The 21,965-nt window shown below is 38.2% G+C and overlaps 1 protein-coding gene across 3 annotated transcripts in view; it reads right to left on the reverse strand.

The window, feature by feature from the left end:
* The window catches only part of fstl4 (follistatin-like 4), a 225,043-nt gene that overhangs the window by 183,062 nt on the left and 20,016 nt on the right, over nucleotides 1–21,965 (reverse strand). The window contains exons 1-2 of one of the 3 annotated variants that reach the window (XM_012922011.3): nucleotides 19,339–19,450; nucleotides 19,218–19,251 (exon numbers count right to left, since the gene is read on the reverse strand). In XM_012922011.3, the coding sequence (XP_012777465.1) occupies nucleotides 19,218–19,251; nucleotides 19,339–19,341 (37 nt within the window). In that variant the 5' untranslated portion in view covers nucleotides 19,342–19,450. Of the gene's footprint in view, nucleotides 1–19,217; nucleotides 19,252–19,338; nucleotides 19,451–21,965 lie in introns of those variants that run through there. The other 2 variants (XM_012922010.3, XM_004561753.4) reach the window with 2 other exon arrangements.

The following is a 21,965-nucleotide window of genomic DNA, read 5'->3' on the forward strand; positions in this document are numbered from 1 at the left end:
AACGTTCTCTGAATTGCTAAAATATGGGACAGGGTAATTTTAGGTTTACAGATTAGAAGACAAATGTACCGATTATGTGATCTTAGCTTGTTATCAATTCGCAACGATGAATGAGTTAAGTGAAACTCCGTGCCTTTTATATGTGGAACCCAGGTCATGCACTTACTGTAACACCAGTTACAGTCGTTATGTGATTTTTGTTATATTAACAATATAATGTGTATTTACAGTAGATCAGAAATAGCATAGCATCAGTAACCAGAGGCGCCCCTGCCACCAGGCAAGAAAGGCCAAGTGGGGCCCCAGGCCAGCGGGGGAATGCTAGGGGCTGACAAACCTGTCCTACAGCAGTGGGAAAGTATGAAGTTTGAAATGACAGCAGGAGAGACTGCATAGCAGCTTGATTTTATACACTGTGGCAATGAGACTAAAACCTTTGTCTGCCCCCCCACACACACACAGAAATATAGTATGTACATACAAAAACAAAATGCCTCAGTCAATGCTCAATCCCAGGATACAAGCACTAATGACATTATTCTTACTAATGAACACTTTGCACATTTGTGTACCACTAGTCAGTCAATAATATTAGCTGGATCATCAATGTGACAATATTAATCTCAAGCGACATCCATATAACTCTGATAATGACACACAGCGGCTTCTACTATGCAATATATCAGCTTTTTTCTCACTAGAAAATAAATTCTTCATCTACTGCAGCTGAGCATACTTTCAAAAACATGTCTGCCGTTCAAACATGGAAACAGCACACAGACCAGGAAGATCATCCATCAAAGTGAAGTCCATAAGTAAACTCCTGGAAAAAACAAAACACAGCTGCAGAGTTCCCTCCTAAGTTCAGCAAAGACTAAAATATACAAATGAGTTCAAACCATTTGAAATAGGAACAGCTCGTATGGGCAGGGAGGGGGAATGATACAGCAGAAAACATTTACAAGCTCAAAGAGGCAGATGCGATTAAATTTGCAAAAGAACATGCACAGGAGAAGAGCTTTTTTTCAGATGAGGCCAAAATAAACCTACATGACTCTGATGATAGAAAGTTTGTGAAAGTCAAAGAAAAAAAGAAAAGGGAGAGAATTTCAACCAGACAGCAGGACGACCTACACTACATAGGAATGTTTGGAATTTTTCTTACAGTAATGATGGTAAACTTGGTAAAATGGTAAAATTTGTTAATGTCAAGTGGACATAGGAAATTAAAGTAATCAACGAAAAAAAAAAAAAAGATTGCCAGATGCCCACTGAAAGAATATTTTTATCATAGAAAATCAAAAGTGTCGTCCCAGAGCTCTGACCTAAATCCCAAAGTGCACATATGGGATGCCATGGAGGGGAAAAAAAAAATGTCAGACTGTTCTGTGGATGAATTAAAAGCTTTGCTGGCTGAAACATGGAGGGAACCTTCACCACAGCTATTACAGTAACTGATTGATTTCACGCCCAGACATTTCCCAGTTCAGCAAGCTAAATAATAAACATGTGAATGTGATATTTAGTGAAGCCACTGCTGGGTGTCCAAACAGTCTTTCTTCATGTGTTTTTTTTTAATTTTTTTTTTAAATATACTGTTTCCAAGTTTGATTTTGTTTGCATTTCCTCAGAATATAAACCCCTTTTTTCCTTTTATTAAAGCTATTAAATTCCTATATTTTTGAGTATGTTTTGAGCTTACTTTTGGAGCCGCAGTAGACATGCTTATATTTCCAGGGTGTTGTTATAGCACTGAAACTTGTAGGGGAAAATACATAATATGCAAAAGATGGGGCTCCTCAATCTATCAAAAAGTGCACTGCAACACAAAACATAAAAGAAATTCAGCCAGATTAACAATCACTCATGGTATTGCAAGGTATTACAGCAAGCCCCTGTCACAATGGTGGCAGAAAAAATAGATAAGAGTACAGCATCTGCAGCTATAGGATTATGGATACAGAGCAAGGGAAGCAAAACCTAAATGTGTTAATTACACGCAATACCTGGACTGCACTCACCAACAAAGAAACTGGCTGTCTTGCACAGCAGCTACAGGGAAAATCTGCAGGAAATTATTGTGATGGCAGAAAATGTAAATTTATAAAACTTTAATGGGGCATGTGAGATGGAGGAAGAAGCAGCTGTACACGGACTGTTATTAATGTCCAGCCTTCAAAACATGACTGTGAATGATAAATCTGAACTTTGGTATAAAAGTTGAAATGAGGATTCCCTGGAAGACTAATGATTCGAGTCTACCCACCTGATAGGCCGAGAGTTGTAATTATGAAGGAAACCTTGATAGTATCTCAAGTAATTAATCAATGCTAACAATATACCAAAAAATGACCTCTCTCTGCCATTCTATCAGAACCCATGACCTTATTGCATTACATATGCATGATTCTAGTCCCCCTTTGACCCCACCTTAACCTTCAGGTCTTATAAATAGAAAAAAAGGAAACCGATTGTTAGGTTTACCATTATTGCAGCTGTTGTACTGCTCTCTCTTGATAACTGGCTTGCCAAACCGTTTTACATTTAAATTTGTTGAATAATAAATTATTCACTGACTTAACTTCAAAGTAAGGAGCAAATATTCCTGAGAACAACCCACCTGCCGAGCCATGGGTGCCATTCCCCTCGCTGACTTGTTTTTTTAAAATCACATCGATGACAGGATTCGTATTAATCTTCATGCATTTCCAAAGGCTCCTGAGATCACAACAAGTTTTAAAAATAGATTTCTGTATATATACAGTCACTATGACAATGATCAGATGATTTGGTGAGTCTATGAGGTTATTTCTGGAGACTTTTCTCACTGGGACATGGCTATATAGCAGTTTGTTGAGATCACAATGTCTGTCACAGCAGCTGCAGCGCTTTTATGTGCTTTCTTGTCGCTAACAAAAAAGGAGTGGATGTGGACAAAGAGCTTCAGAGAAATCTCAAATTGCATATTGAATTCTAAAAGCACACCCTCAAAGGCAGAATCCTGGCAGAGCCCACTCGCTCACGCTGCCAAAACCCGGACAATGGTAATTGCTTGTCATATCTAGAAAATTATGTAGGAAATACAAATGCCTTATTAAAACGTTTTCTAAATTCGATTCAAGCCAATTTGATTCATTTTCATCTCATTGTACCCTGGCAAAGTGCACTGATGTGATTGCCACCTTGATTCCTTATAGACTCAGTATTTTAATGTTGTCTCATTTATTTCATCTGTGCCCCGAGCTTTCCAACCTTTGCCTGAAATTTGTTTTTCTGTAATTTGAAGAGCTTTCTTCCAAAGTGACAAATCATCTTTTAACAACAACAATGAAACCAAAGGTAGGAGACTTCTGAAAACTGAGTGTGAAAATACATCTCACAGATGGGATTCAAGCTTGCAAATGAGGCATAAAGGGTGCTATGATACTGTACGACAATAAGTTATTAGATAAATCTGCCAAGCCCAGGTTTTTCAGGTACATTTAGCTCTTTTGGCTGCTCCTGTAGCCTCTGTACAACATATGCCTATATGTGTTAAAGCAGTCTTGTAGAGACAAATCTGCCAGGAGGGTAGTAACACACCATCCAGTGTTGGAGTGGCATTTCTGTCCTTTAGCGTAGGCTTGAAAGGTGGCCAGGAAATGTCGCCATTTCACGCTGTCATTTTCTCTGAGCTTGAAGATTCATTCTAGACCTTGAAATAGCAGTTTGACATAGTCACAAGATCCACTTAGCAGTTTGAAAGTTTTCAGTCACATCTTGTGGCCTTCCTCATCAGATGAGGTTGTCCTCTGCTGGCACACTTGAGAGCAGTTAACTGCATAAGCATGAACACAGTGAAGTGAATCATACCACATGCCTTATGCCAGTTTTCCAGACAGTCAGTGAGTTTGAAGGTATATTAATCGAGACAGCAGAGGGAAAAAAATAGATATGTTGTTCGTTTAAGGATATATAAGAGTTCTCAAATAATGATCTCTCAGATGTGAAATAGTGTCACAGGCTGGGTCTCCGACCCAGCGCTCTGAGTTCTTTTTGTATTTTTCTCATTTTTGATATGTGATTAGGTTTTGTGTTATTTCCTATTTGCCTTTAGTTTGGGCAGTTATTGGTTATTGTTCCTGGGTTTTCGATGTTTTGGGGTTTTGTATTATTCATCACGTATTAGGTCTGTTAAGTTTGTGTTGTCATGTTTAGTTTTAGTGTTTCCTGTTTTATTCTGACAGTGTCATGTGTTCTTTGTTCATTGTATTTAGCTTTCCTCTCCTGGTCCTGTCATTTAGGTTTATGTCAGTCAGCTGTTCCCCCATGTGTCTCCACTTCCCCTGATCACCTCTTGTATGTATTTAAGCCCTTTGTTTTCTGCATGCTATTGTCGGGTCGTCTGTTATTTTGACCTTAGCCTTAGTTTTCGTCTTTGCCTGTTTATGTTCTCCACAGTTATAGTTATAGTTTTTGGTCTTAGTACCTCTTAGTGTTTTGTTTCGTAGTGTTTTGACAGTTTGCTTTGGTTTCTTGGTTTTCCCTGCCGTCATCTCAATAAAGGATCACTTTTCTGTTTAAACTTACTACTCCTCATCATCATCTGCTTTTGGGTCCTGTTTCCATACACATCGGCGCACCCCGCCGTGACAAATAGTGGCGACAACGATCGGTGCAGCAAATGGCCTGAATTGTGTGGAGACTTTCTATAGACAACCCAAAATGCCAAAAGTCTCAGATCATAGACTTTTCTAAGGATTTCACCAGCGCTTTGAAAATGTGTACTGTCTTTCTTATGCTATGTTGTAGTAACAACGCTATAGTGCATATCAGATGCTCATCATCATTAGAAAACTATTGTATCCCAGTGGTGTTGATACCTGGCACCTAATTTTGTTTTTTGTGGCACCCTCCCCAACTCCATCCCCCTTCACCATGGAAAGTGCCTTTATGCAAGCAAGTTGCAGAACCAAATACTTATAAAAAAAAAAAAGCATCTGCAGATTATTTACAGAAAACTTATTGAAATCTATGACTTCACAGAGAGCAGAAGGTTTTCGAGGTGGTGTTGGCCTTCCCCTGAGCCTGTTGATTGAACAAATGATACTTTCTCCCTAGTAGCAACTGTCCTCATGACTCATTGACTGCACATTTTACTGTCAACAACATGGTCACCACAATGACATGCAGTCTTTGCTGGAGCTATCATAGCACTCATTTATCATCCTGACTCATATTCACCAATCTGACAGTAATGCAGCAGTGGGGTAATGAACTCAGTGTTACTTTTTCCACTGAGGGATTCGTGCAAACTCTGTTGTGTCAGAAACAACCACACACAAAATGAGTAAATACCCTCTTTGTCACCAGATGTAAGTCCAACTTGAACAACTTTGTATCTTTTGAAATGCCAAGGTTACTGGCAGTAATAACATTGTCCTGCAGTAATCATAGTATTGTTTTGAAAAGATTTCCTTAAAGTCTTTATGATACCTTAGTAGAGATTTGATTCTACAGTTTTGGTGCAGTGAGAATTGGACTCGTGCTAGAAAATAATGACATTAAATCCAATTATACTTCTTTGATTTTCGATTGCAGATGGTTCAAAACCCAGAAGCAAGACGTCTAACAAAGAAGAAAAAGCAACACATCATTCCTGTTTTAGATCAAGCGCACAGTCCACCTGTGCAATACAGAACTGAGTTTAAAAATGTATTATTTGTTTTCAAAGCCCTCTGTGAATAAACTCCAAAATGTAACTCAATTTTTTGCCTCCAGGTCACCGAGTTAATCCTCCCAACAACTTCTCTCAAAGCCAACTTCTCACCTACAAACGAAAGGTGACTGGGCCTTTGCTGTTACCATGTTCGACTCTGGAATAGTCTGCCATGCCACATAAAAACCTGCCCAACAACTGACAATTTCAAATCAATTTTAAAGACCTGCATATTTTTCATTGACTTTTAGTGAAGTCTGTGATGCCTCGTGGTTTTGTCAAGGACAGATTTTCTTACCACTCTTTTATTTTGAGTGTTGTTTCTATTGCTACATTTTATTTATGTACTTACTTTATTTGATTCTCTTTGTAATTTTATCCCAGGGTTTTACACTATTTTATTCATTTATCACATTTTTTAATCATTACTGTAATTTTTGCTTTGCTTTTCGTCTCTACTGTATTTATTTCAGCTACTTTTGGTTGTTGCTTTAAATTTGCTATATAAATAAGACTGACTTGACTAATTATCCCTAAAATTACCAGTCTGAAACAACTTCATAAGGTAGATTCTAACAAATCAATAGTATCTCTCACAAATGAATAATCTCTAATTGACACACAGTGTACATCTGGGAATGATGTTGGGATATGAAACTATTTAAGCATTAATGTGTTTACTCAGTCAGAGAAATGTGACCTGACAGAGTCTTATTAATATTTCTACTTCCCTAGGGGTATGCAAATACACCTTGTCCTCACCAAAGTCTTTCTGAATAGCTTGCTCATTGAGATCCAAGTTAAGAGAATATATGCAGATGTGTGTATAGTTTTTACATTAAAAATATAAATAAAAAAAAAAACAGTATTATAACACAAATGTGTGTGTGTGCGTGCTTTGGAGGTAAGGAAGACAGAAGGAGAAAGACAGGAAAAGAGAGCTACTCACAGAGGCATATAATCTGAATTCAAAAGCAATCATTTTTGTTCTCAGCTCATAAAGCCGTCCGTGGTTGATGTGTAAGGCAGTAAAAATCAGACGGATGAAGGTAAAGAATAGATGTGAAGTTTTTGCAGTGATGCTTACAATCACACAGCAGCAGCAAGTATCATCCAGGAGTAGACCTCCACTGAGAAAAATGTAGAGCACAAACAGTATGAGAAAGACAGTATTCGATTACACATAATACTAAATGCACTAATTGTGGACCCAGTGAGGATAACTCTTAACCAGAAGAAATAGACTATTTGTTTAACAGATACTTTTGCAAGTGAAATGTGTTGTCCACAAACAATTAGTGATTGATCAACTGATAATTAATGCATAGGATAAAACAAGCAACTGGAGAAAAAAAAAAAACCAGTAACTATGCTGGGACACTTTAGTGTTACACAAAAATTGAATGAGTAAAACCAAATTTCTGCTGAAATAATAAATAAATAGCTGTTTATTCTAACGTTAGAGCAAGCAAAAAGGTATCAAGCTGGATGTGTATTTTACTAAATAGGAAAACATTACAATAATACAACTCAAGCTCATTTAAGATTAAAGGAAGTCAGAGAAAAGCCCCTAAACAAAAACCTATGCCTGCCAATTCTCCTGGTACATCTTTTTCCACATGACAGTTTTTAGGCTCTGTCTGCAATCTGGCTTGTGTATGTGTGCATGCATGTATCCAAGCAGCCTGCATGCCCTAGTCATAGTAAGTGTTATTCAGAGTGCCACTGTCAGTCCGTCTTAGCCTCTGGAGAGGCTGTGTGCCCTCCGTAAGCCCTTCAGCAGTATCTGCAGGCGCTCAACATGGCACTACAATCCACCTTTTGTCTTTGGCTTTAAATCTTTTTGGTAAAAATTATCACAGTGTGAAACTTTGGTCAGCTGCTAATCGTATCGGAAAGTAGATTCCTAACCAATCAAATTTAAACTCATGACCATTAAAAAATTGTGAGATTTATGACTCATAACGTTACTTGAAGATATTCTAAATTTGTATCGAAGTCTATAAAGGTGGGTGTGATTTTAGCAAAGCCTGTTTCGTTTGATTGATTTGATTAAGCCTTCAATGACAAAGTGAACTCTTCGCACGGTAATCTTTATTGCTTCTACAGCTTAATGAAATCATGTTTCACAGAGATTTACGATGTAACTCAGTGAACTTACAACATTAAATTATTCTTTTTGGATATTCTCATTAGGTAGGAACGCTCACTGAGTGTAGTCTACCTGAGGATAGCATTTCAATGCATTTTAAATGATTTCTTGTGTCAAACAACATATGGTAGGGCAATATTTTTCTTAGGGTTAATTCATAGAAAAGACAATATTAAAGAAGTAAATACTTTCTTAATGTCCAACAAGGCCTGAAAAATATAAAACCATTTTTGGTGTGACACAACATTTTTTAAAACTTTTAAATATTAGACATATAAATTTTTTTTTTAAAGCTTAAACCAAACTGGTTTCTGTATACATGCTGGTATTGGTTTGCGTGTCCTATCTTTGTTAGCACTGACCACCTGCATACCCAACTCATCACACATACAATTTCCCAGTACAATCACAGGTTAAATTACTATTTGTTTCATATTAGTTATCATGTGAAGGTTTGTGTGAAAATAATGCTCTGAGTTTTACATAGACTCTGTGAGGGCAGGGTTTGTTTTTCCAGCGATTTAATGGTTTTCTTGTCAACTTTGAATATAACGTTGTCATTTATTCTGCCCTCCTCATGCATTATACTTCATGGCTAACCAAATTCTATCACTACTCCTACTCACTTTGCCGGGTATTGCCACCTGTAACTTCTATTAATTAGTTCAACAGTGCAAAACACATGACAATAAGGCTTATATCGTCCATTCTGCTTTTAAATATACTAGATATTCTGTTAATAACTGGACAACAGTCATATCTAACCTCATCAACAGCAGTCTTTAATTACATCAGTTAGATTTACCTTCTTCACAAGACATAGGCACTAATTGATTGCTGACTCTATATATTAAATATCAAACATGTCTGTTAACAAGGGCTTAAGCTCATGTCCTCATAAATACATCTTTAGTAATGCACTAGGGAACCTCTACTAAAGAGCATTTAATTAGCAACCAGACTTATCCGCAAGCAAGCAGCTACTCTCTTAGCGGTATATTAAGACTGTGAAAACAGCCCTGAAATGGAGACGCTTTGGGTTCAAAATGAAAGTTACACCTTTTGAAAAGTGTTGGCTGCAGTGCTGAAGTACAGTGTTTACTTTGAAGGTGAATATCTGGCACCTTTATGTCTTTTATGTCTTACTACTGCTCTGCTAGCAACTAAAGCAATAATAAAGAGGTTTTGGGTACAGCACCTTCTTTGCAACCCATTTTAACAAGAGACAGCCAGAAACCTCTAGGAACCGCACCAACCAGCCAGGGAATAAGGAAATACACATTTTTCCCCTACGACTGGTGATTGGTGAACAAGTCTCAAGCAATGTGTGTATGACGTATACGAAAAAAAAAAACTTCTATTACAGCTTTTTGAGACCACAATGATGAAAGAATTTGCTTAAATTTTAAATCAGACATTCCAACAATTTTTTTAACAGTAAGAAAAAAAAAATCTCCTAGGCCTTTTTTTTTTTTAAACCACTCTTTTTTTCCTCTCACCAACACAGACTCAAAATCTGATCATCTTATTGTTTCAAGGTATTCAAAGAATTAATGGCACATCTGTTGTTTTAATTATAACACAAAGCTAAAATCCTCTCATGTCGTTTTGTTGTATTAAACCAAAAGCTACAGATTACTTGACTCTGTTAACGTAGAAGATGACTTTGAACACATATTTTGCTTTACCACCCCTCCCACATTTCTCCTTCTCTGGGCTTCCTCCACTCCCTTTTCACTTTTTCTCCTCCCAACTTCCTCCCCAGTCATTTGCTGCTTATTAGGGAGTCTCTCTGTCAACCTTGTCCCATCTAATTCTCACCCAATTACAATCTAAATGAACCACAGGACTGCTTAACTTACTTTGCCTCTTCCCATTGTTTAATTTGTGACGGTAACAAACTCTGATTAGGCCTTTGGAAAGGTTCATAAATTAAGCACTCAAGACCAAATTAATCACCATTCCCTGGGAAGATAAATGGGCAATATTCAATTTTTCCCCCATATGGATCCCACTGGCAAAAACAACATTCGGTGAAAAGAACACAGAATAACATATTTCCCAGGCAGTGACATTTTGACCAGGGATGGTTTCTGCATCACCAACCAGTAAAAATGGAATTTACTGAGAATTTGTGTCTAAACTTTGTGAAATTCTTCACATACAAAAGCTTTGCACAAAAGCTAGTAACATCTGTGTTTCAGCTGTACAACTGGGCCAATTTGATTAATGCCACTGTCTGAACATGAGGTATGTAGACTCCAAACAAACAGGTTTGCAAGTGTAGGGGTATATGGATGGAAAAAGAGGGCCGAAGATTACATCAAATGATGTGAAGTAGACAAGGGGGGGCAGGTAGTAGTGTTGGGGGTGGGGGTAAACTTATATAATGAAAAATCAAAAATGAAAGAAACAACCTGTCAATAGTGAAAAGAAGGCAATCCCAAGGAGCTCTGTTGATCATCATCCAAAGAAAAGGAGAGCAAAAAAAGAAAATTAAATGTAATTGCCTGATTTCGACAGCTGATCTAGTTTAGCAAACAGAAGTGCAGAAGATAATTAGTCTCAAGAGGAAAATCAGCACACCCTGTGCAGAAAAAAGCCACAATATATCTGCTGACTTCTTTGAGTTTTTTACTGCTTCCTCAGGTGACTATTTTATGACTTTTTACACCTCGAAAATTATGTTCCCGCACAACTAAACTGAAAAATGCAATTTTACTAAATGTTAAATTGCATTGCATTTTCCCCAAAACTAAGCTGATAATGTAGTTTATTTGTTTGGCTTTTTATTCCTTGCTTGAAATTCTGCTGTCCATACATCCATAGTCTTAATAACTTGTGTAATTTAGTGTATTCCAGTACTAATCTGGACTAACTGAACAAACTTTCAGTGACAATTAAAATGAATGAGGATCACCCAAACACTCAATATTAACTTGCAGCTTTGTTAACCCAGCAATATCATAGCATTAACTTATCATTGTCCTTACTGCGCAGGTTCCTTGAATGCCTCCTATTTAGGGATTGGTACCGGTGTCCGGTGCCATTGTGGAACCGGTTCTGACATAAGCGGTAGTAACCAGACCGAAAAGCAGCGCACAATTCGGTGCTTCATTTCGGTGCTTTTTTCCCCTGAAAAATCTAGCCAATCACTTCCTTTCCAAGGATAGTAGGCGGGCCCAGGTACGTACGGTTTTTTTTTTTTAGAGCAGAGCTAAAATGGCGAAGGCGAAGTGCTCGAGAGTGTGGCTGTACTTCACAGCAAAAGATATAAACTCAGCAGCCTGCAACAAGTGCTTAAAGGTAATAATGTGCAAAGGAGGTAACATCTCAAATCTAATGAAACACATGGCGTCGCATAGCGTTTTTTTAAAAGCCGAGAAATGCCCCGAATTTGATAACTTGCAGCAAGACATCACACCGAGCACATCTACTGCGGGTTTTGTGCCTGTTCTCTGAGTTAGTAACATCCAAGAACCCGAAGAGGAGAGTCTGGCCCCTAGCCCTGCCAGTGTAGCAGAAATGATAACTGATGATGGCAGCAGCGCCTGTTCTTCTCTGGGTGAGTATCTTAGCCTCATAGTTACATGTGGCTGTCTTCTTGTTTGATGGCAGATACTCCCTTCACCCTGGCCAAAAAGGCTAAAATGACGAAAGAAAAAGTGGACAAAATTCATAGGGCAGTGACAAAATTTATAGTCAAAGATCTCCATCCATTTTCAACGGTGGAGTCACCATCATTCAGGTGAAAAATGATGTATTACTCTGACATAAAAAATAGACTTTATAATACTGTAAAGGTTAATATGTTCATAGCTGCTTAGCTTTGTAAGTCTTCTCTAAATATTATAAGTAAACTATATTTGAATAAAAAGGTGAGCTATATGTTTTTATTTTTTATCTGGAAGAAAAAAAATTAACGAAAATTCAAATGCATTTTCTGTTTATTCTGGGAGCTGGTTTATATGTTTTATTTATTTTATCTGAAAAAAAGAATTAAATTTCAAGTCAAAAACACTTTCTTTTTATAAATTTGTTTTTGTTTTTTTAATTCAGGGAGATGTCCTCTCCCCTTAATCCAAGGTATCAGCCCCCATCCAGGAATGATCAATCCAACACACTTATACCTGCTTGGTATTGCGTGGAGAAAAGCAACCTCATCCAGAATTTGGCACAGGTTAACAAGGTCGCTATCACCTGTGATGGATGGAGCAGTATTGCTCAGGACCATTTCCTCACAGTGACTGTTCACTACATCTACAAAGGCAAAATGAAGCAGAATGTGCTTAGCACTGAAGCAGTTTATGAGTCAAACTGGTCCAGTTGTCGCTAAAGAAATATCAAGCGTTGTGGAGCAATTTCACTTGGGAGGGAAAATAATTGCTGCCACTGTAGACAATGCCTGCAACATGGATGTTGCTTTGAAAAAAATTGGACTTTTTAAAAGTGAGATGCTTTGCTCATGCCCTCAACCTGGCCGCACAAAAGGTGTATGACATTCCTGCAGTTTCCACCTGGTGTGCCAAAATCCGTTCAGTTGTGGTGTGGCTCAAACGTTCATTCTTGAGCAAAACTGTGCTCAGAGAAAAGCAGCGAATCCTGAGTAAGTAGCGCATGAAGTTACATATTAAGAAGTATTGTTATTCATATTACCTTTGTTATAGTAATTTAAAATATGTTTGTGTCTATCTGTGCTTTAGATTTGCCAGAACATAATGTAATTCTTGACGTTAAGACGCGCTGGAATTCTCTTTTCCTAATGGTGGAGAGATTTATGGAGCAGTTTGATGCAATCCAGGCAGCTGCTCTGGATCAACAGCTGAGGAAGCCTATTGAGAAGGACAAGTAAGTGAATGACATGAGCATCACTTGCAAGAGCTAAATTACGTCAGTTACCTTTAACATTGTGAATATTTTTCAACAGGCTAGAAAGGTTCACGCACACTGATTTAATCAAGGCAGAGGAGTTTATTAAGTGCATGCAAGTCCTGTACACGTCAACCATGTGTGTCTCAAGTGACAAGTCACCCACATGCAGCCAAATCATCCCCATCCTGGCCAAGCTGGAGGCACATTTCAGACGAATCAGAATCAGAAACTTTATTGTCATTGTCATGAGAACAACGAAATTAAGAATGGTCCCCGATCATTGCATCATCCCTAGCAATATCAAAAAAAAAAAAAAAAAAAAAAAAAAAAATATAAAACAATAAAATTCAATAAATAAAATAGATAGAATACTTAAAATACTAATAAGATGTAACAGTAAAACATTCACATACATTCCCACACACATGCTTCAGGCCGTGCATAGATTAACACAAGAGTGGCGTGATGGACATTTTTTTTGTAGTATTCAGATGTGTTATTGCAGTTGGATAACAGCTGTGTTTGAGTCTATTAGTCCTTGCTCTGATTGCCCTGTACCGTCTGCCTGAGGGCAACAGTTCGAACAGGGAGTGGCCAGGGTGTGAGGTGTCTTTTATGATGTTTTGGGCCTTTTTAAAACAGTGGGCGTTGTGTAGAACTTCCAGTGTGGGGAGAGGGCAGCCAGTGATCTTTTGGGCGGTGTTAATGATCCCTTGGAGTGCTTTCCTCTGAGCCCCTGTGCAGCTAGTGTACCAGATGCATATGCAGTAAGTTAGAACACTCTCAATGGTGGCTCTGTATGTGATGAAGACAGTGTTTTCACCTCTTCAATAAAAGAAATTCTGGGGTAGTCTGCAGAAAAGATATCATATACTGTATTTGCAGACAACGTCAATGCGCATGAAAAATAGGGTTACCTTTTTTCATTATCAGCTCCTATGTTATATCTTGTTTTACTTAAAGGATGAAAACCTTCAGAAATTTCTGAAGGAGGCCACGATGATGGACCCACGTTTTAAAGGCAGGCTAGGTGGTGAGGCAGCTACTGACATCTGGGACAGGTTGGAGAAGGCAGCAGTTGCAAATGCCACAGCAGCAGTTGCGCAGGTATTTTCATTGTGTGTGTACAATCTTGTCCTTCTGCATCATGATGTAGTTTCTATGTTGAAGGAATGCTCTTTTACTATCTGTGTGTCCATAGCCTCCCACTGAGGACCCCAAAGCACACAGCGAGGTGGATGATGCTGACATGGACAAACCAGAAAAATATGTAATTTCAGATTTTTTTCTAACACAACCACTACATTCTAAAAGTGATCTTTATTTATTTTGCAAACCTCACACATCTGTTTTTGTTGTTTTTCAGCTAAGTAAAGTCCAGAAGTCACCCTTAGAAAAGCTGTTTGAGGATGAAGACAGAGCTTCAACAGGCTGCTTCTCAAGCGGGTAGAGTCCCCTCAGTCACAGAGCAGGTACAGAAGGAGTTTCAAATATACAAAAGACTGCCAGGAATTACCTCTGGACAAGACCCTGTGGCCTGGTAGTGGGGTAAGAGGGATACACTCCCCAATTTATCTGCCCTATCAGAAAAATACTTGTGTCCCAGCCTCATCAACGCCTTCTGAAAGAGTTTTCTCTTGTGCTGGGCATGCCATCAGCCAAGCGCGATGCCGTATAGCTCCATAAAAGGCTAATATGATTATCTTCTTGCAAAACAAACTGCTAAACATCACAGGTTTCATGACAAAGTTTGTGTTTTCAATTGTTTAAGCACTGGTTCCAACCAAAGATGTTATGTTTTATTGACAGAAAAGGCTAACTTTGTTATAATTTTGCTTAAAATAAATTACTGGGAAAAATAAAAACACAAGAGGTTTTTCCACGAAGTTTGTGTTTTTTATTCTTTAAGCACCGGCTCGAGCACCGTTTAAGCACCGGCACCATTTCAAAAGTACCGTTTTGGCACCGGTATCGGATAAAACCTAAACGATACCCATCCCTACTCCTATTGTCAGCTTATTTGAAGAATCTCTAACCTTGACAACATTGTGTTAGGTACAAAGACCAATTTATCCCTACTAACAATTAGTGAACTTTAGAGCGATTCTTAAGAATTTGGCATGTTTTTTTTTTTTTCTTTGCAGGGGGGGAGAGAAACAGAGTGAGATACAGAAAGGAAAGACCAGGAATTACTGAGCTACATTGAAAACAAATAAACAATCAATCTGATGGTGGTGGCCAGTGCTGACTGTGTTGGGCCTCGACAATAAATCAATTTAAAGTAAACACTGCCCCTAGTCACTAAGTATAATCTGCTCTGGCGGACATTAATTTACCAATTCTTTATCATCAAGCAAAGGGTTTTGCTAACTACTGTAGCTACTGTGAGCTAACTACCTAGCTAGTATGAGTCATGGATAGGGTCACTTTAGTCAGACCAGTAGTGACAAGCCAGTAATGTTTTGTTAAGGTTACCACAACATCTTAAAACAGATATAATAAAAGTTTACAGTATTTACAGTATCAGGTAGGTTTATGCACAGAGGGTTGACAACCTGTGTCATTGTGAAAAGTTGGTATAACAAATTAAGTGTCTGGATGTTAATGTATTCAGCTAAATAACTGGTTATCTTGCAAACAAACTGAAGAAGAATTAGAATGTATCAGAAGACAACAATTTTGTCCTACAAGGGAGTATTCCTACTAAAATGAGCCAAAAAGTAAAAACTGACCAACCAGAAAAGAGCTAAAATCTAATCTCCTGCCCACAAAAACTCCAATTAAGCAACATAGGCCTAATTTACAAAGATGGGCAAACTAACACGAGGCCATAAATGCAGAAATCTGCTAATGCATTTAAAGTTTTCCGGTAATCTACTAACAGTGCACTAATTTATAAACAAAACCCAGCAGTTGATTTCAGTAACGACCAATGCAATCTAACAAGAGCACTACAAAAAAAATAAAAAAAATAAACATTACCCTCTGTTTGTGCTTTTAGAACAACCTGAGGCAGCCAAAGGAGAAATTTTTATAAAGAGGCAAACTAAGAAGAGGCTGAGGACTGTGTGGGGTCTGAGAGTCAGTGTCTGCATAAATATAACACCTCATTATGGATCCAGAGAAGGTATGATAGGTAGGTGACAAAATATTACAAACTAAGTCTTTATGTGACATCTGAACTGTGCAGAAGAAGAAAATACACATTATTCACCTTCAAAGGCTGACCCATATGAATATTAGTGAAGTTACTGTTACTGTGCCTCGTGTGTAAATCTACTCAGTAGTCTTGATTTTTTTTTTCCTGCATTCCATGTGATGTTGAAGGGATTCATTAAAGTTTATTGCACATTGCAACATTCAGATAAAAATCTAACCCACTTCTTATGAGTACCATTAGTTGCTGTATTTTGACATTTCAATATGGTATGTAACAGATCCAATACCTCTGAGAAGTGACAATGAACATGAATGGTATTCTTTCCGCATGCAAGACTGTGGAAGATATGCAGACTTTTACCATTGTTTAATGAGCTCTGTGTAGAAATGTGACTAAAACACAGCAAAGCCACCAGCTTGTTGTAGGAAAACATAACTTGGCTGGATGTAATACCCAGCGCAAGGCACGTCTTTCTCTTGCTAATTCCGACTCCGCTCAGTTAAAGTGAGTTCTGCTCTGTTTCATCAAAATACCAGTATTCCAGAGGACCAGAAATATACCCAGGGCTTGGACTGAGCTAAAATTTTCACATCATGCTCATAGATTTGAGCAATCCATCCCCAACAGTGACAACACCTTTCCCTGCATTCTAACTAAATTTTACACTTGCAGCAGCAACTATCATCAGGTGCAAAATAAAACATCTTTTTTTTCAGCTTTGAATGAATGATGCAAGTAAATTACCTACTGCAAGCCTTAGTAAATCATGCTTGTATGATTTTTTTAAATACTTTCCTCCCAAAATTTGACACTGTGTTAGGGACACTCCTACAAATACATATGCAATATTGCCTGTAGCAAAAACATCTGTTCATCCCTTTCATTCAGAAAACTGGCACCGATGTTTCGTACATCATGACTGACTGACTGAATGTCTTTAAGCTTGCCTCTTGCACTCATACTAATTCAAAACCTAGTAGCAGTTCTAGGATGTGGCCAATCCAGAAAAGAAAATGCATACATTTGCATAATGTCTTCATCAGATCAATGAGCACAACTAACACTCTACTACAAATGTTCCAATTGACTCTCGGCACTATTTAATTCAATCACATATGTCAAAAACAGGCCCCTAATCCCTCCAACTCCATTTTTATTTTGATAAGTCACATAAAAGTGAATATAACTGAATGTACAAATGTACAAGAGCAAATACATGCAATGCAATCCTAATTATTTGTATGTTTTTCATTTAGAAGCATTAAAAAGTGACCTTGTTGAGGAGTAAATATTTAATTTATTTGATTCAGGAGAGAGAGAGACCGCAGTCAACCACTGGGCACTGGTAACAAATTATCACAATCTTCAATCAATTACTTTCATCCTCCGGTGCTCCCATCAATTTCCTGCCACTGCATACCAAATACGTTTTCTGCCAATATGGGTTTATATGTGCCCTGCAACCAACTGTCCAGGGTACACCCCACTGTTTACCCTATGACTGCTGGGATAGGCTCCACCGCCCCTTGGACCCTGAACTGGATAAGCAGTTAAGGAAATGGATGGACATATGGATGGGTTTATACACTATTCTGCACATTCATTCAATTAACGCTAAACTTCTAAAGCTTGAAATATGTTTAACTTTGTCTAGAACCACCTTACTGTTTGTTTTTTAATGAGCCATCAGCGTGGGCCTCTGCTTTTCAATATGTGCTTTCTATATGTCAACATGAACATCTGTGATGAGAGGTACAGCATATGGAATCGCCTGTCATTTTTAGCCACATAATATAGTGTTCAAGGGGGAAAAAAAGAAATCAGCTAATAAACATCTTTGGTGGAAGATAAATACGAAGAAAATCCTCTGGGTCACGTTTAGGTTGAATAGAAGCAGGCACAGATAACTGAGACAGCAACCAGACTGCATATCATAATGGGCCTAATGCTTACAGATGAAGTCGCTTGTCAGATAGGAAGCAGTCAGCCAGGAAATATTGCCTTTACAGTAACTTCCATACAAACTGCTCAATCTCACTGCCATGACTCCAATAGCACAGAATATCATGTGTGAATGCTTGGGCCATTTGTATCACACACACACGCATGCACGCACGCACGCACGCACACACACAAAAAGACTTCATCTTCATGAGCATTGCAGCTACGTGTCAAACAACACCTTTCACAACAACTCAGCCAGCAACTCAAATGGACTGAGTAAACAGAGAGTAAAGCACTGAAAAAAGGCAATGTAAAATAAACACTGCAGACTGCCAGAAAATAAATCTGAGGTCTCTGCAACAACTTGTTCACTACCTGTACCGAGGGATGAAACTATCTCGTGGCACTCTTTAATCATCAGTAGCATTGCAAACATAAAAATGTATTGATTGTGTTTAATTAGTTTGATAGAACAGCTGTGCAGAACTAGTCCACTGGTTAAAAAACAAAAACTGCTGCCGGGTAAACGCGAAGGGTTACTTAAAGACAAGCTTCACTAATCACAAACATACAGGCTGATAACTAGTACTATCAAATATTGATTTAGGATCAAAATAATGGTTTTGGCAGATTAACAGATTAGCCAGACCTGATGCCCATGAAAAAATCTCAACCGTACTTCTACTAAAACTCAACAGCCAAGCTTACAGGGAAGGTCAAAAATGTAAATGATCTTTGTATGGCTAACTGAGCAATTACTTCATTGTAAAGCAGCACACAAGTCACAAAACATTACTTACTCATTTCTGACAGGAGAATAAAGTGGGTTGGCAGCCATAATTATTAACCTGACAACTATATTTTTTAGCTTACTGACAGGGTGTCATTTTGAATGAGTGACTTCAGGTGCTTCTACTTTCTATTTGTTAGAGTTCACGAAGGAAGGCAATACACAGTGCAGTCAAGTTTATTATTATGATTATTAAAAGTCTTCCTTTATTTGAACTATGCTTTTCTTTCCCCAAATTCTGTAAGCTAATGCTTGTCAGGCCCTCAGCTAGTTGCTAAATAATCTCTTGATAAACACAACAACTGAAACGCTTTCAAAAATGCAAATCTGCCATGCTTTCAAACACTTCAGTATAGTACAGTGGAGCAATATATGTCACAGTTACATCATTATCATAGCTTTGCCCAAAACTGACTGCATGGTTCATTTTATGGGAGGCATTTAGATTTGAATTACTTTCCAGCAGCATTTCCTAGTAATCAGAAAACTAAAGTGTATGTCAGAATAACAGAAGAAGAAGAAAAAAAAGATTTTGTAATGGAGCACAACATGGCATATTTTGAAAAATGCTGTTTGGTTTGAACACAGTAAGTGTACTCACATTGATCGATGTTCCCGTCTGCTTTCCCCTTCTCCTGCAAACAGAGAACACACACAAAACTGGTTATTACAGGCTTGGAGGAGTGAGACAAAAACAGCCCTTTCTGCAGCTTTTTGCAGACCATTCGTTACCATGCCTTCTTTTCTTTTCTAGGCTAAGTGAAAGATGAGGGCAGAAAACAAAGGTGAACAGATGGAAAGAGAATGAAAGGAGAGTCAGAGTGGGAATGAGAGAAAATGCTTGAAAGATGACAACAGAAAGACGAGAGGACTTTCACTAAACTGGGTACCAGAGTCAATTTAATCACCCTAATTGGAAACAGACTTGCCAGCAGGCTGTTAGAAGGCAGGTGTCACCATATTGTAGTGGAATGTTTATCCGGATGTTGAACAGTCGATACCAGCAGGATAAACTGTGATTTATTTCCCAGTTCTATCAGTGAATCTGATATTTAGATGCACTTTTAAGTTAGTCTCATCACCTTCATTCATGGCATTCCAAATATGCTAAACTAGCGTTTGGATGATGAAATTAGGAGCAATTATGTTCAGCTTTGAGGTACATAAAAATCAAATTTCAAAGTTAAGCAAACCAGGTGCTGAACATGTTGGAGGAGAGGAAAATTATCCTGTAGCATAACTGAGCAATGGCAGTGGTAGAAAAGAACATCTGTGACAATATTACGGCCTAATATTTAAACGGATGTCAAAAGCAATGAAAGTATTAGGTGCCATGCAACACAAATGAGAACAGAAATATGTAAAAGTAAAAAGAAAAGCGGGTAACCATGAATTAATGATGGCATAAATGGAAACCATTTGGCGTGTGAAATGGTCGAGCTCAAAAACATCATACTTTTTTTCAAATTTTGCTTTTAGATGCAATCGAGCTGACCCGTACGTGCAAACTATGGGCGTGCTTTTAGTTGTCAGCATTATAGTGTGCGCTTCGTGCTTTTTAATAACCGATCGCTGGTGTTTACAGCGCAAGGTGCATGAATTGTACCTCGGCTCGAGATGCAATTTCACGTACGTGGGTAAAACAAAAAAAGATCGACACGCTGCTTTAAAAATAGAACGGAAACACGTCTTCCAATGCAAAAACCCCTTCTGAAGAAGCCAATACGAGGCAGCAATTGAATTGTTGTGACATTCTGCATTCTCGTCCCTCAGTGTGGATGTCACTGGTAATGAGGCTCAGTGATAAAACTTGCGTGCAACTGCGAGGCCTTCTTGGCTTCCCAGGAGACCGAGAGCCTCACGAGAAACGCAGCAGTTTTAGTAGCTCCTGTCATTGCCTCTGCCTCTGTCTCTACATCTCTATCCCTCTCTCTTCCCTCCCTCTGCCATCTGTCCATCTTAATTGCAGACGTGCTTCCTCATCATGGCAGGATAAAATTGAGTGTGCTCATCAGCACCGCCTTCCATCATCTCGAGTACTGCTGTTTGATCAATTGATTAGAGAATCAAACCAAGCATAGAGGTGAAAGAAAGGCTACGTCTTTCTTTCTAAAAATACTGTCCGCTTGTTACAGTGGCTCACCGGGGTTCTTCTTGCTTGCCACCATATTTTATACATTCAGCTTCGGGGGAAATTAATTTAGTGATAATGACGTTTACTGTGATTTGATCGTGCAAAGTAAAAACCAAGTAAAAGCCATAAATAGTGAGTACTGCATGCTTTTAGTGGGTGGAGAAATGTAAATAACTACCACCAGAATTTCATTTGAGCAAATAGGGCAAACCCACTGGGTTTCAATTAGGGAGGATCTGATGCTTTTCTCTGCCATTTTTCCTTTGGTTATAGAGGCTGATTAGATGGCTGTATTTTTACTGGAAACTCCTGCAGATTATGTGATAAGACTATGAAAATGCCACAAGACACACACAATAGGGGAGACAGAGGATTCAACACATTTCAGCATCTCGAGCCTGAGGCTGTTTGCTTGACTTGCATTCCCTATGGCTTATAGCGCAGATGTCTCTGGCATTATATAAGATGTACTATAAATAATATTTTCATATATAAGACAATATTAGAGTATGGGATTATTAAGAGTATTCCACGTAGAGTCTTGCATTAGCAGTTCTTTGCTGTCATATGCTTCCAGGTCAGTTTATAGATACTTTTGAGACAACATTCCCCTAAAAATGTTTCATTAGGCTAGTCCCATGTAACTTGATAAAGTTCATAAAAGTGACGCATTGTGCTGTTATGAAGGAAAGGATTCTGTAACACGTTCGCAGCATCCTCTAAAATGTTTACTGCAGAAAAACCAGGGAAGAAACTCAGCCAAATAACCAAGAAAAGCAGTTTTCACAGGTGATGAACTCAAACAGTTAGTTAAATAAATGCTAGCCATTGGAGAAAATAATTTCAACCAATTCCAAGTGCCCGAAAGAAAAGAGTCAGAGTATGCAACTGCCACACAAATTATTTTCTAAGTATCATTTTTCTGGAGAAAAGAGTTACAGTAATGATGGCTGTATGATAAACACCACTGTTACAATCTGAAGAGGGTGGAGGAGGATTTAATATCTCTACCTCCAAGCAGCAAGTCATATCCATGGAAAAGAGAGCACGCAAGCTGCATTGATGTGAGAGAAAATATAAGCTCAAGTACTTCTTAGCTTATATTGTAACCTACCATAGGAATAAAAAGCAGGGGGTATTATTCTAACAACAAATGCTGTATGTGTGCAGAAAGACTGATTAAGTTTATTTCTTTATGTTACACAACTCCTTTGT

This window comes from Maylandia zebra, linkage group LG10 (genome assembly GCF_041146795.1).
Source record: "Maylandia zebra isolate NMK-2024a linkage group LG10, Mzebra_GT3a, whole genome shotgun sequence".
Classification (NCBI taxonomy): Eukaryota; Metazoa; Chordata; class Actinopteri; order Cichliformes; family Cichlidae; genus Maylandia; species Maylandia zebra.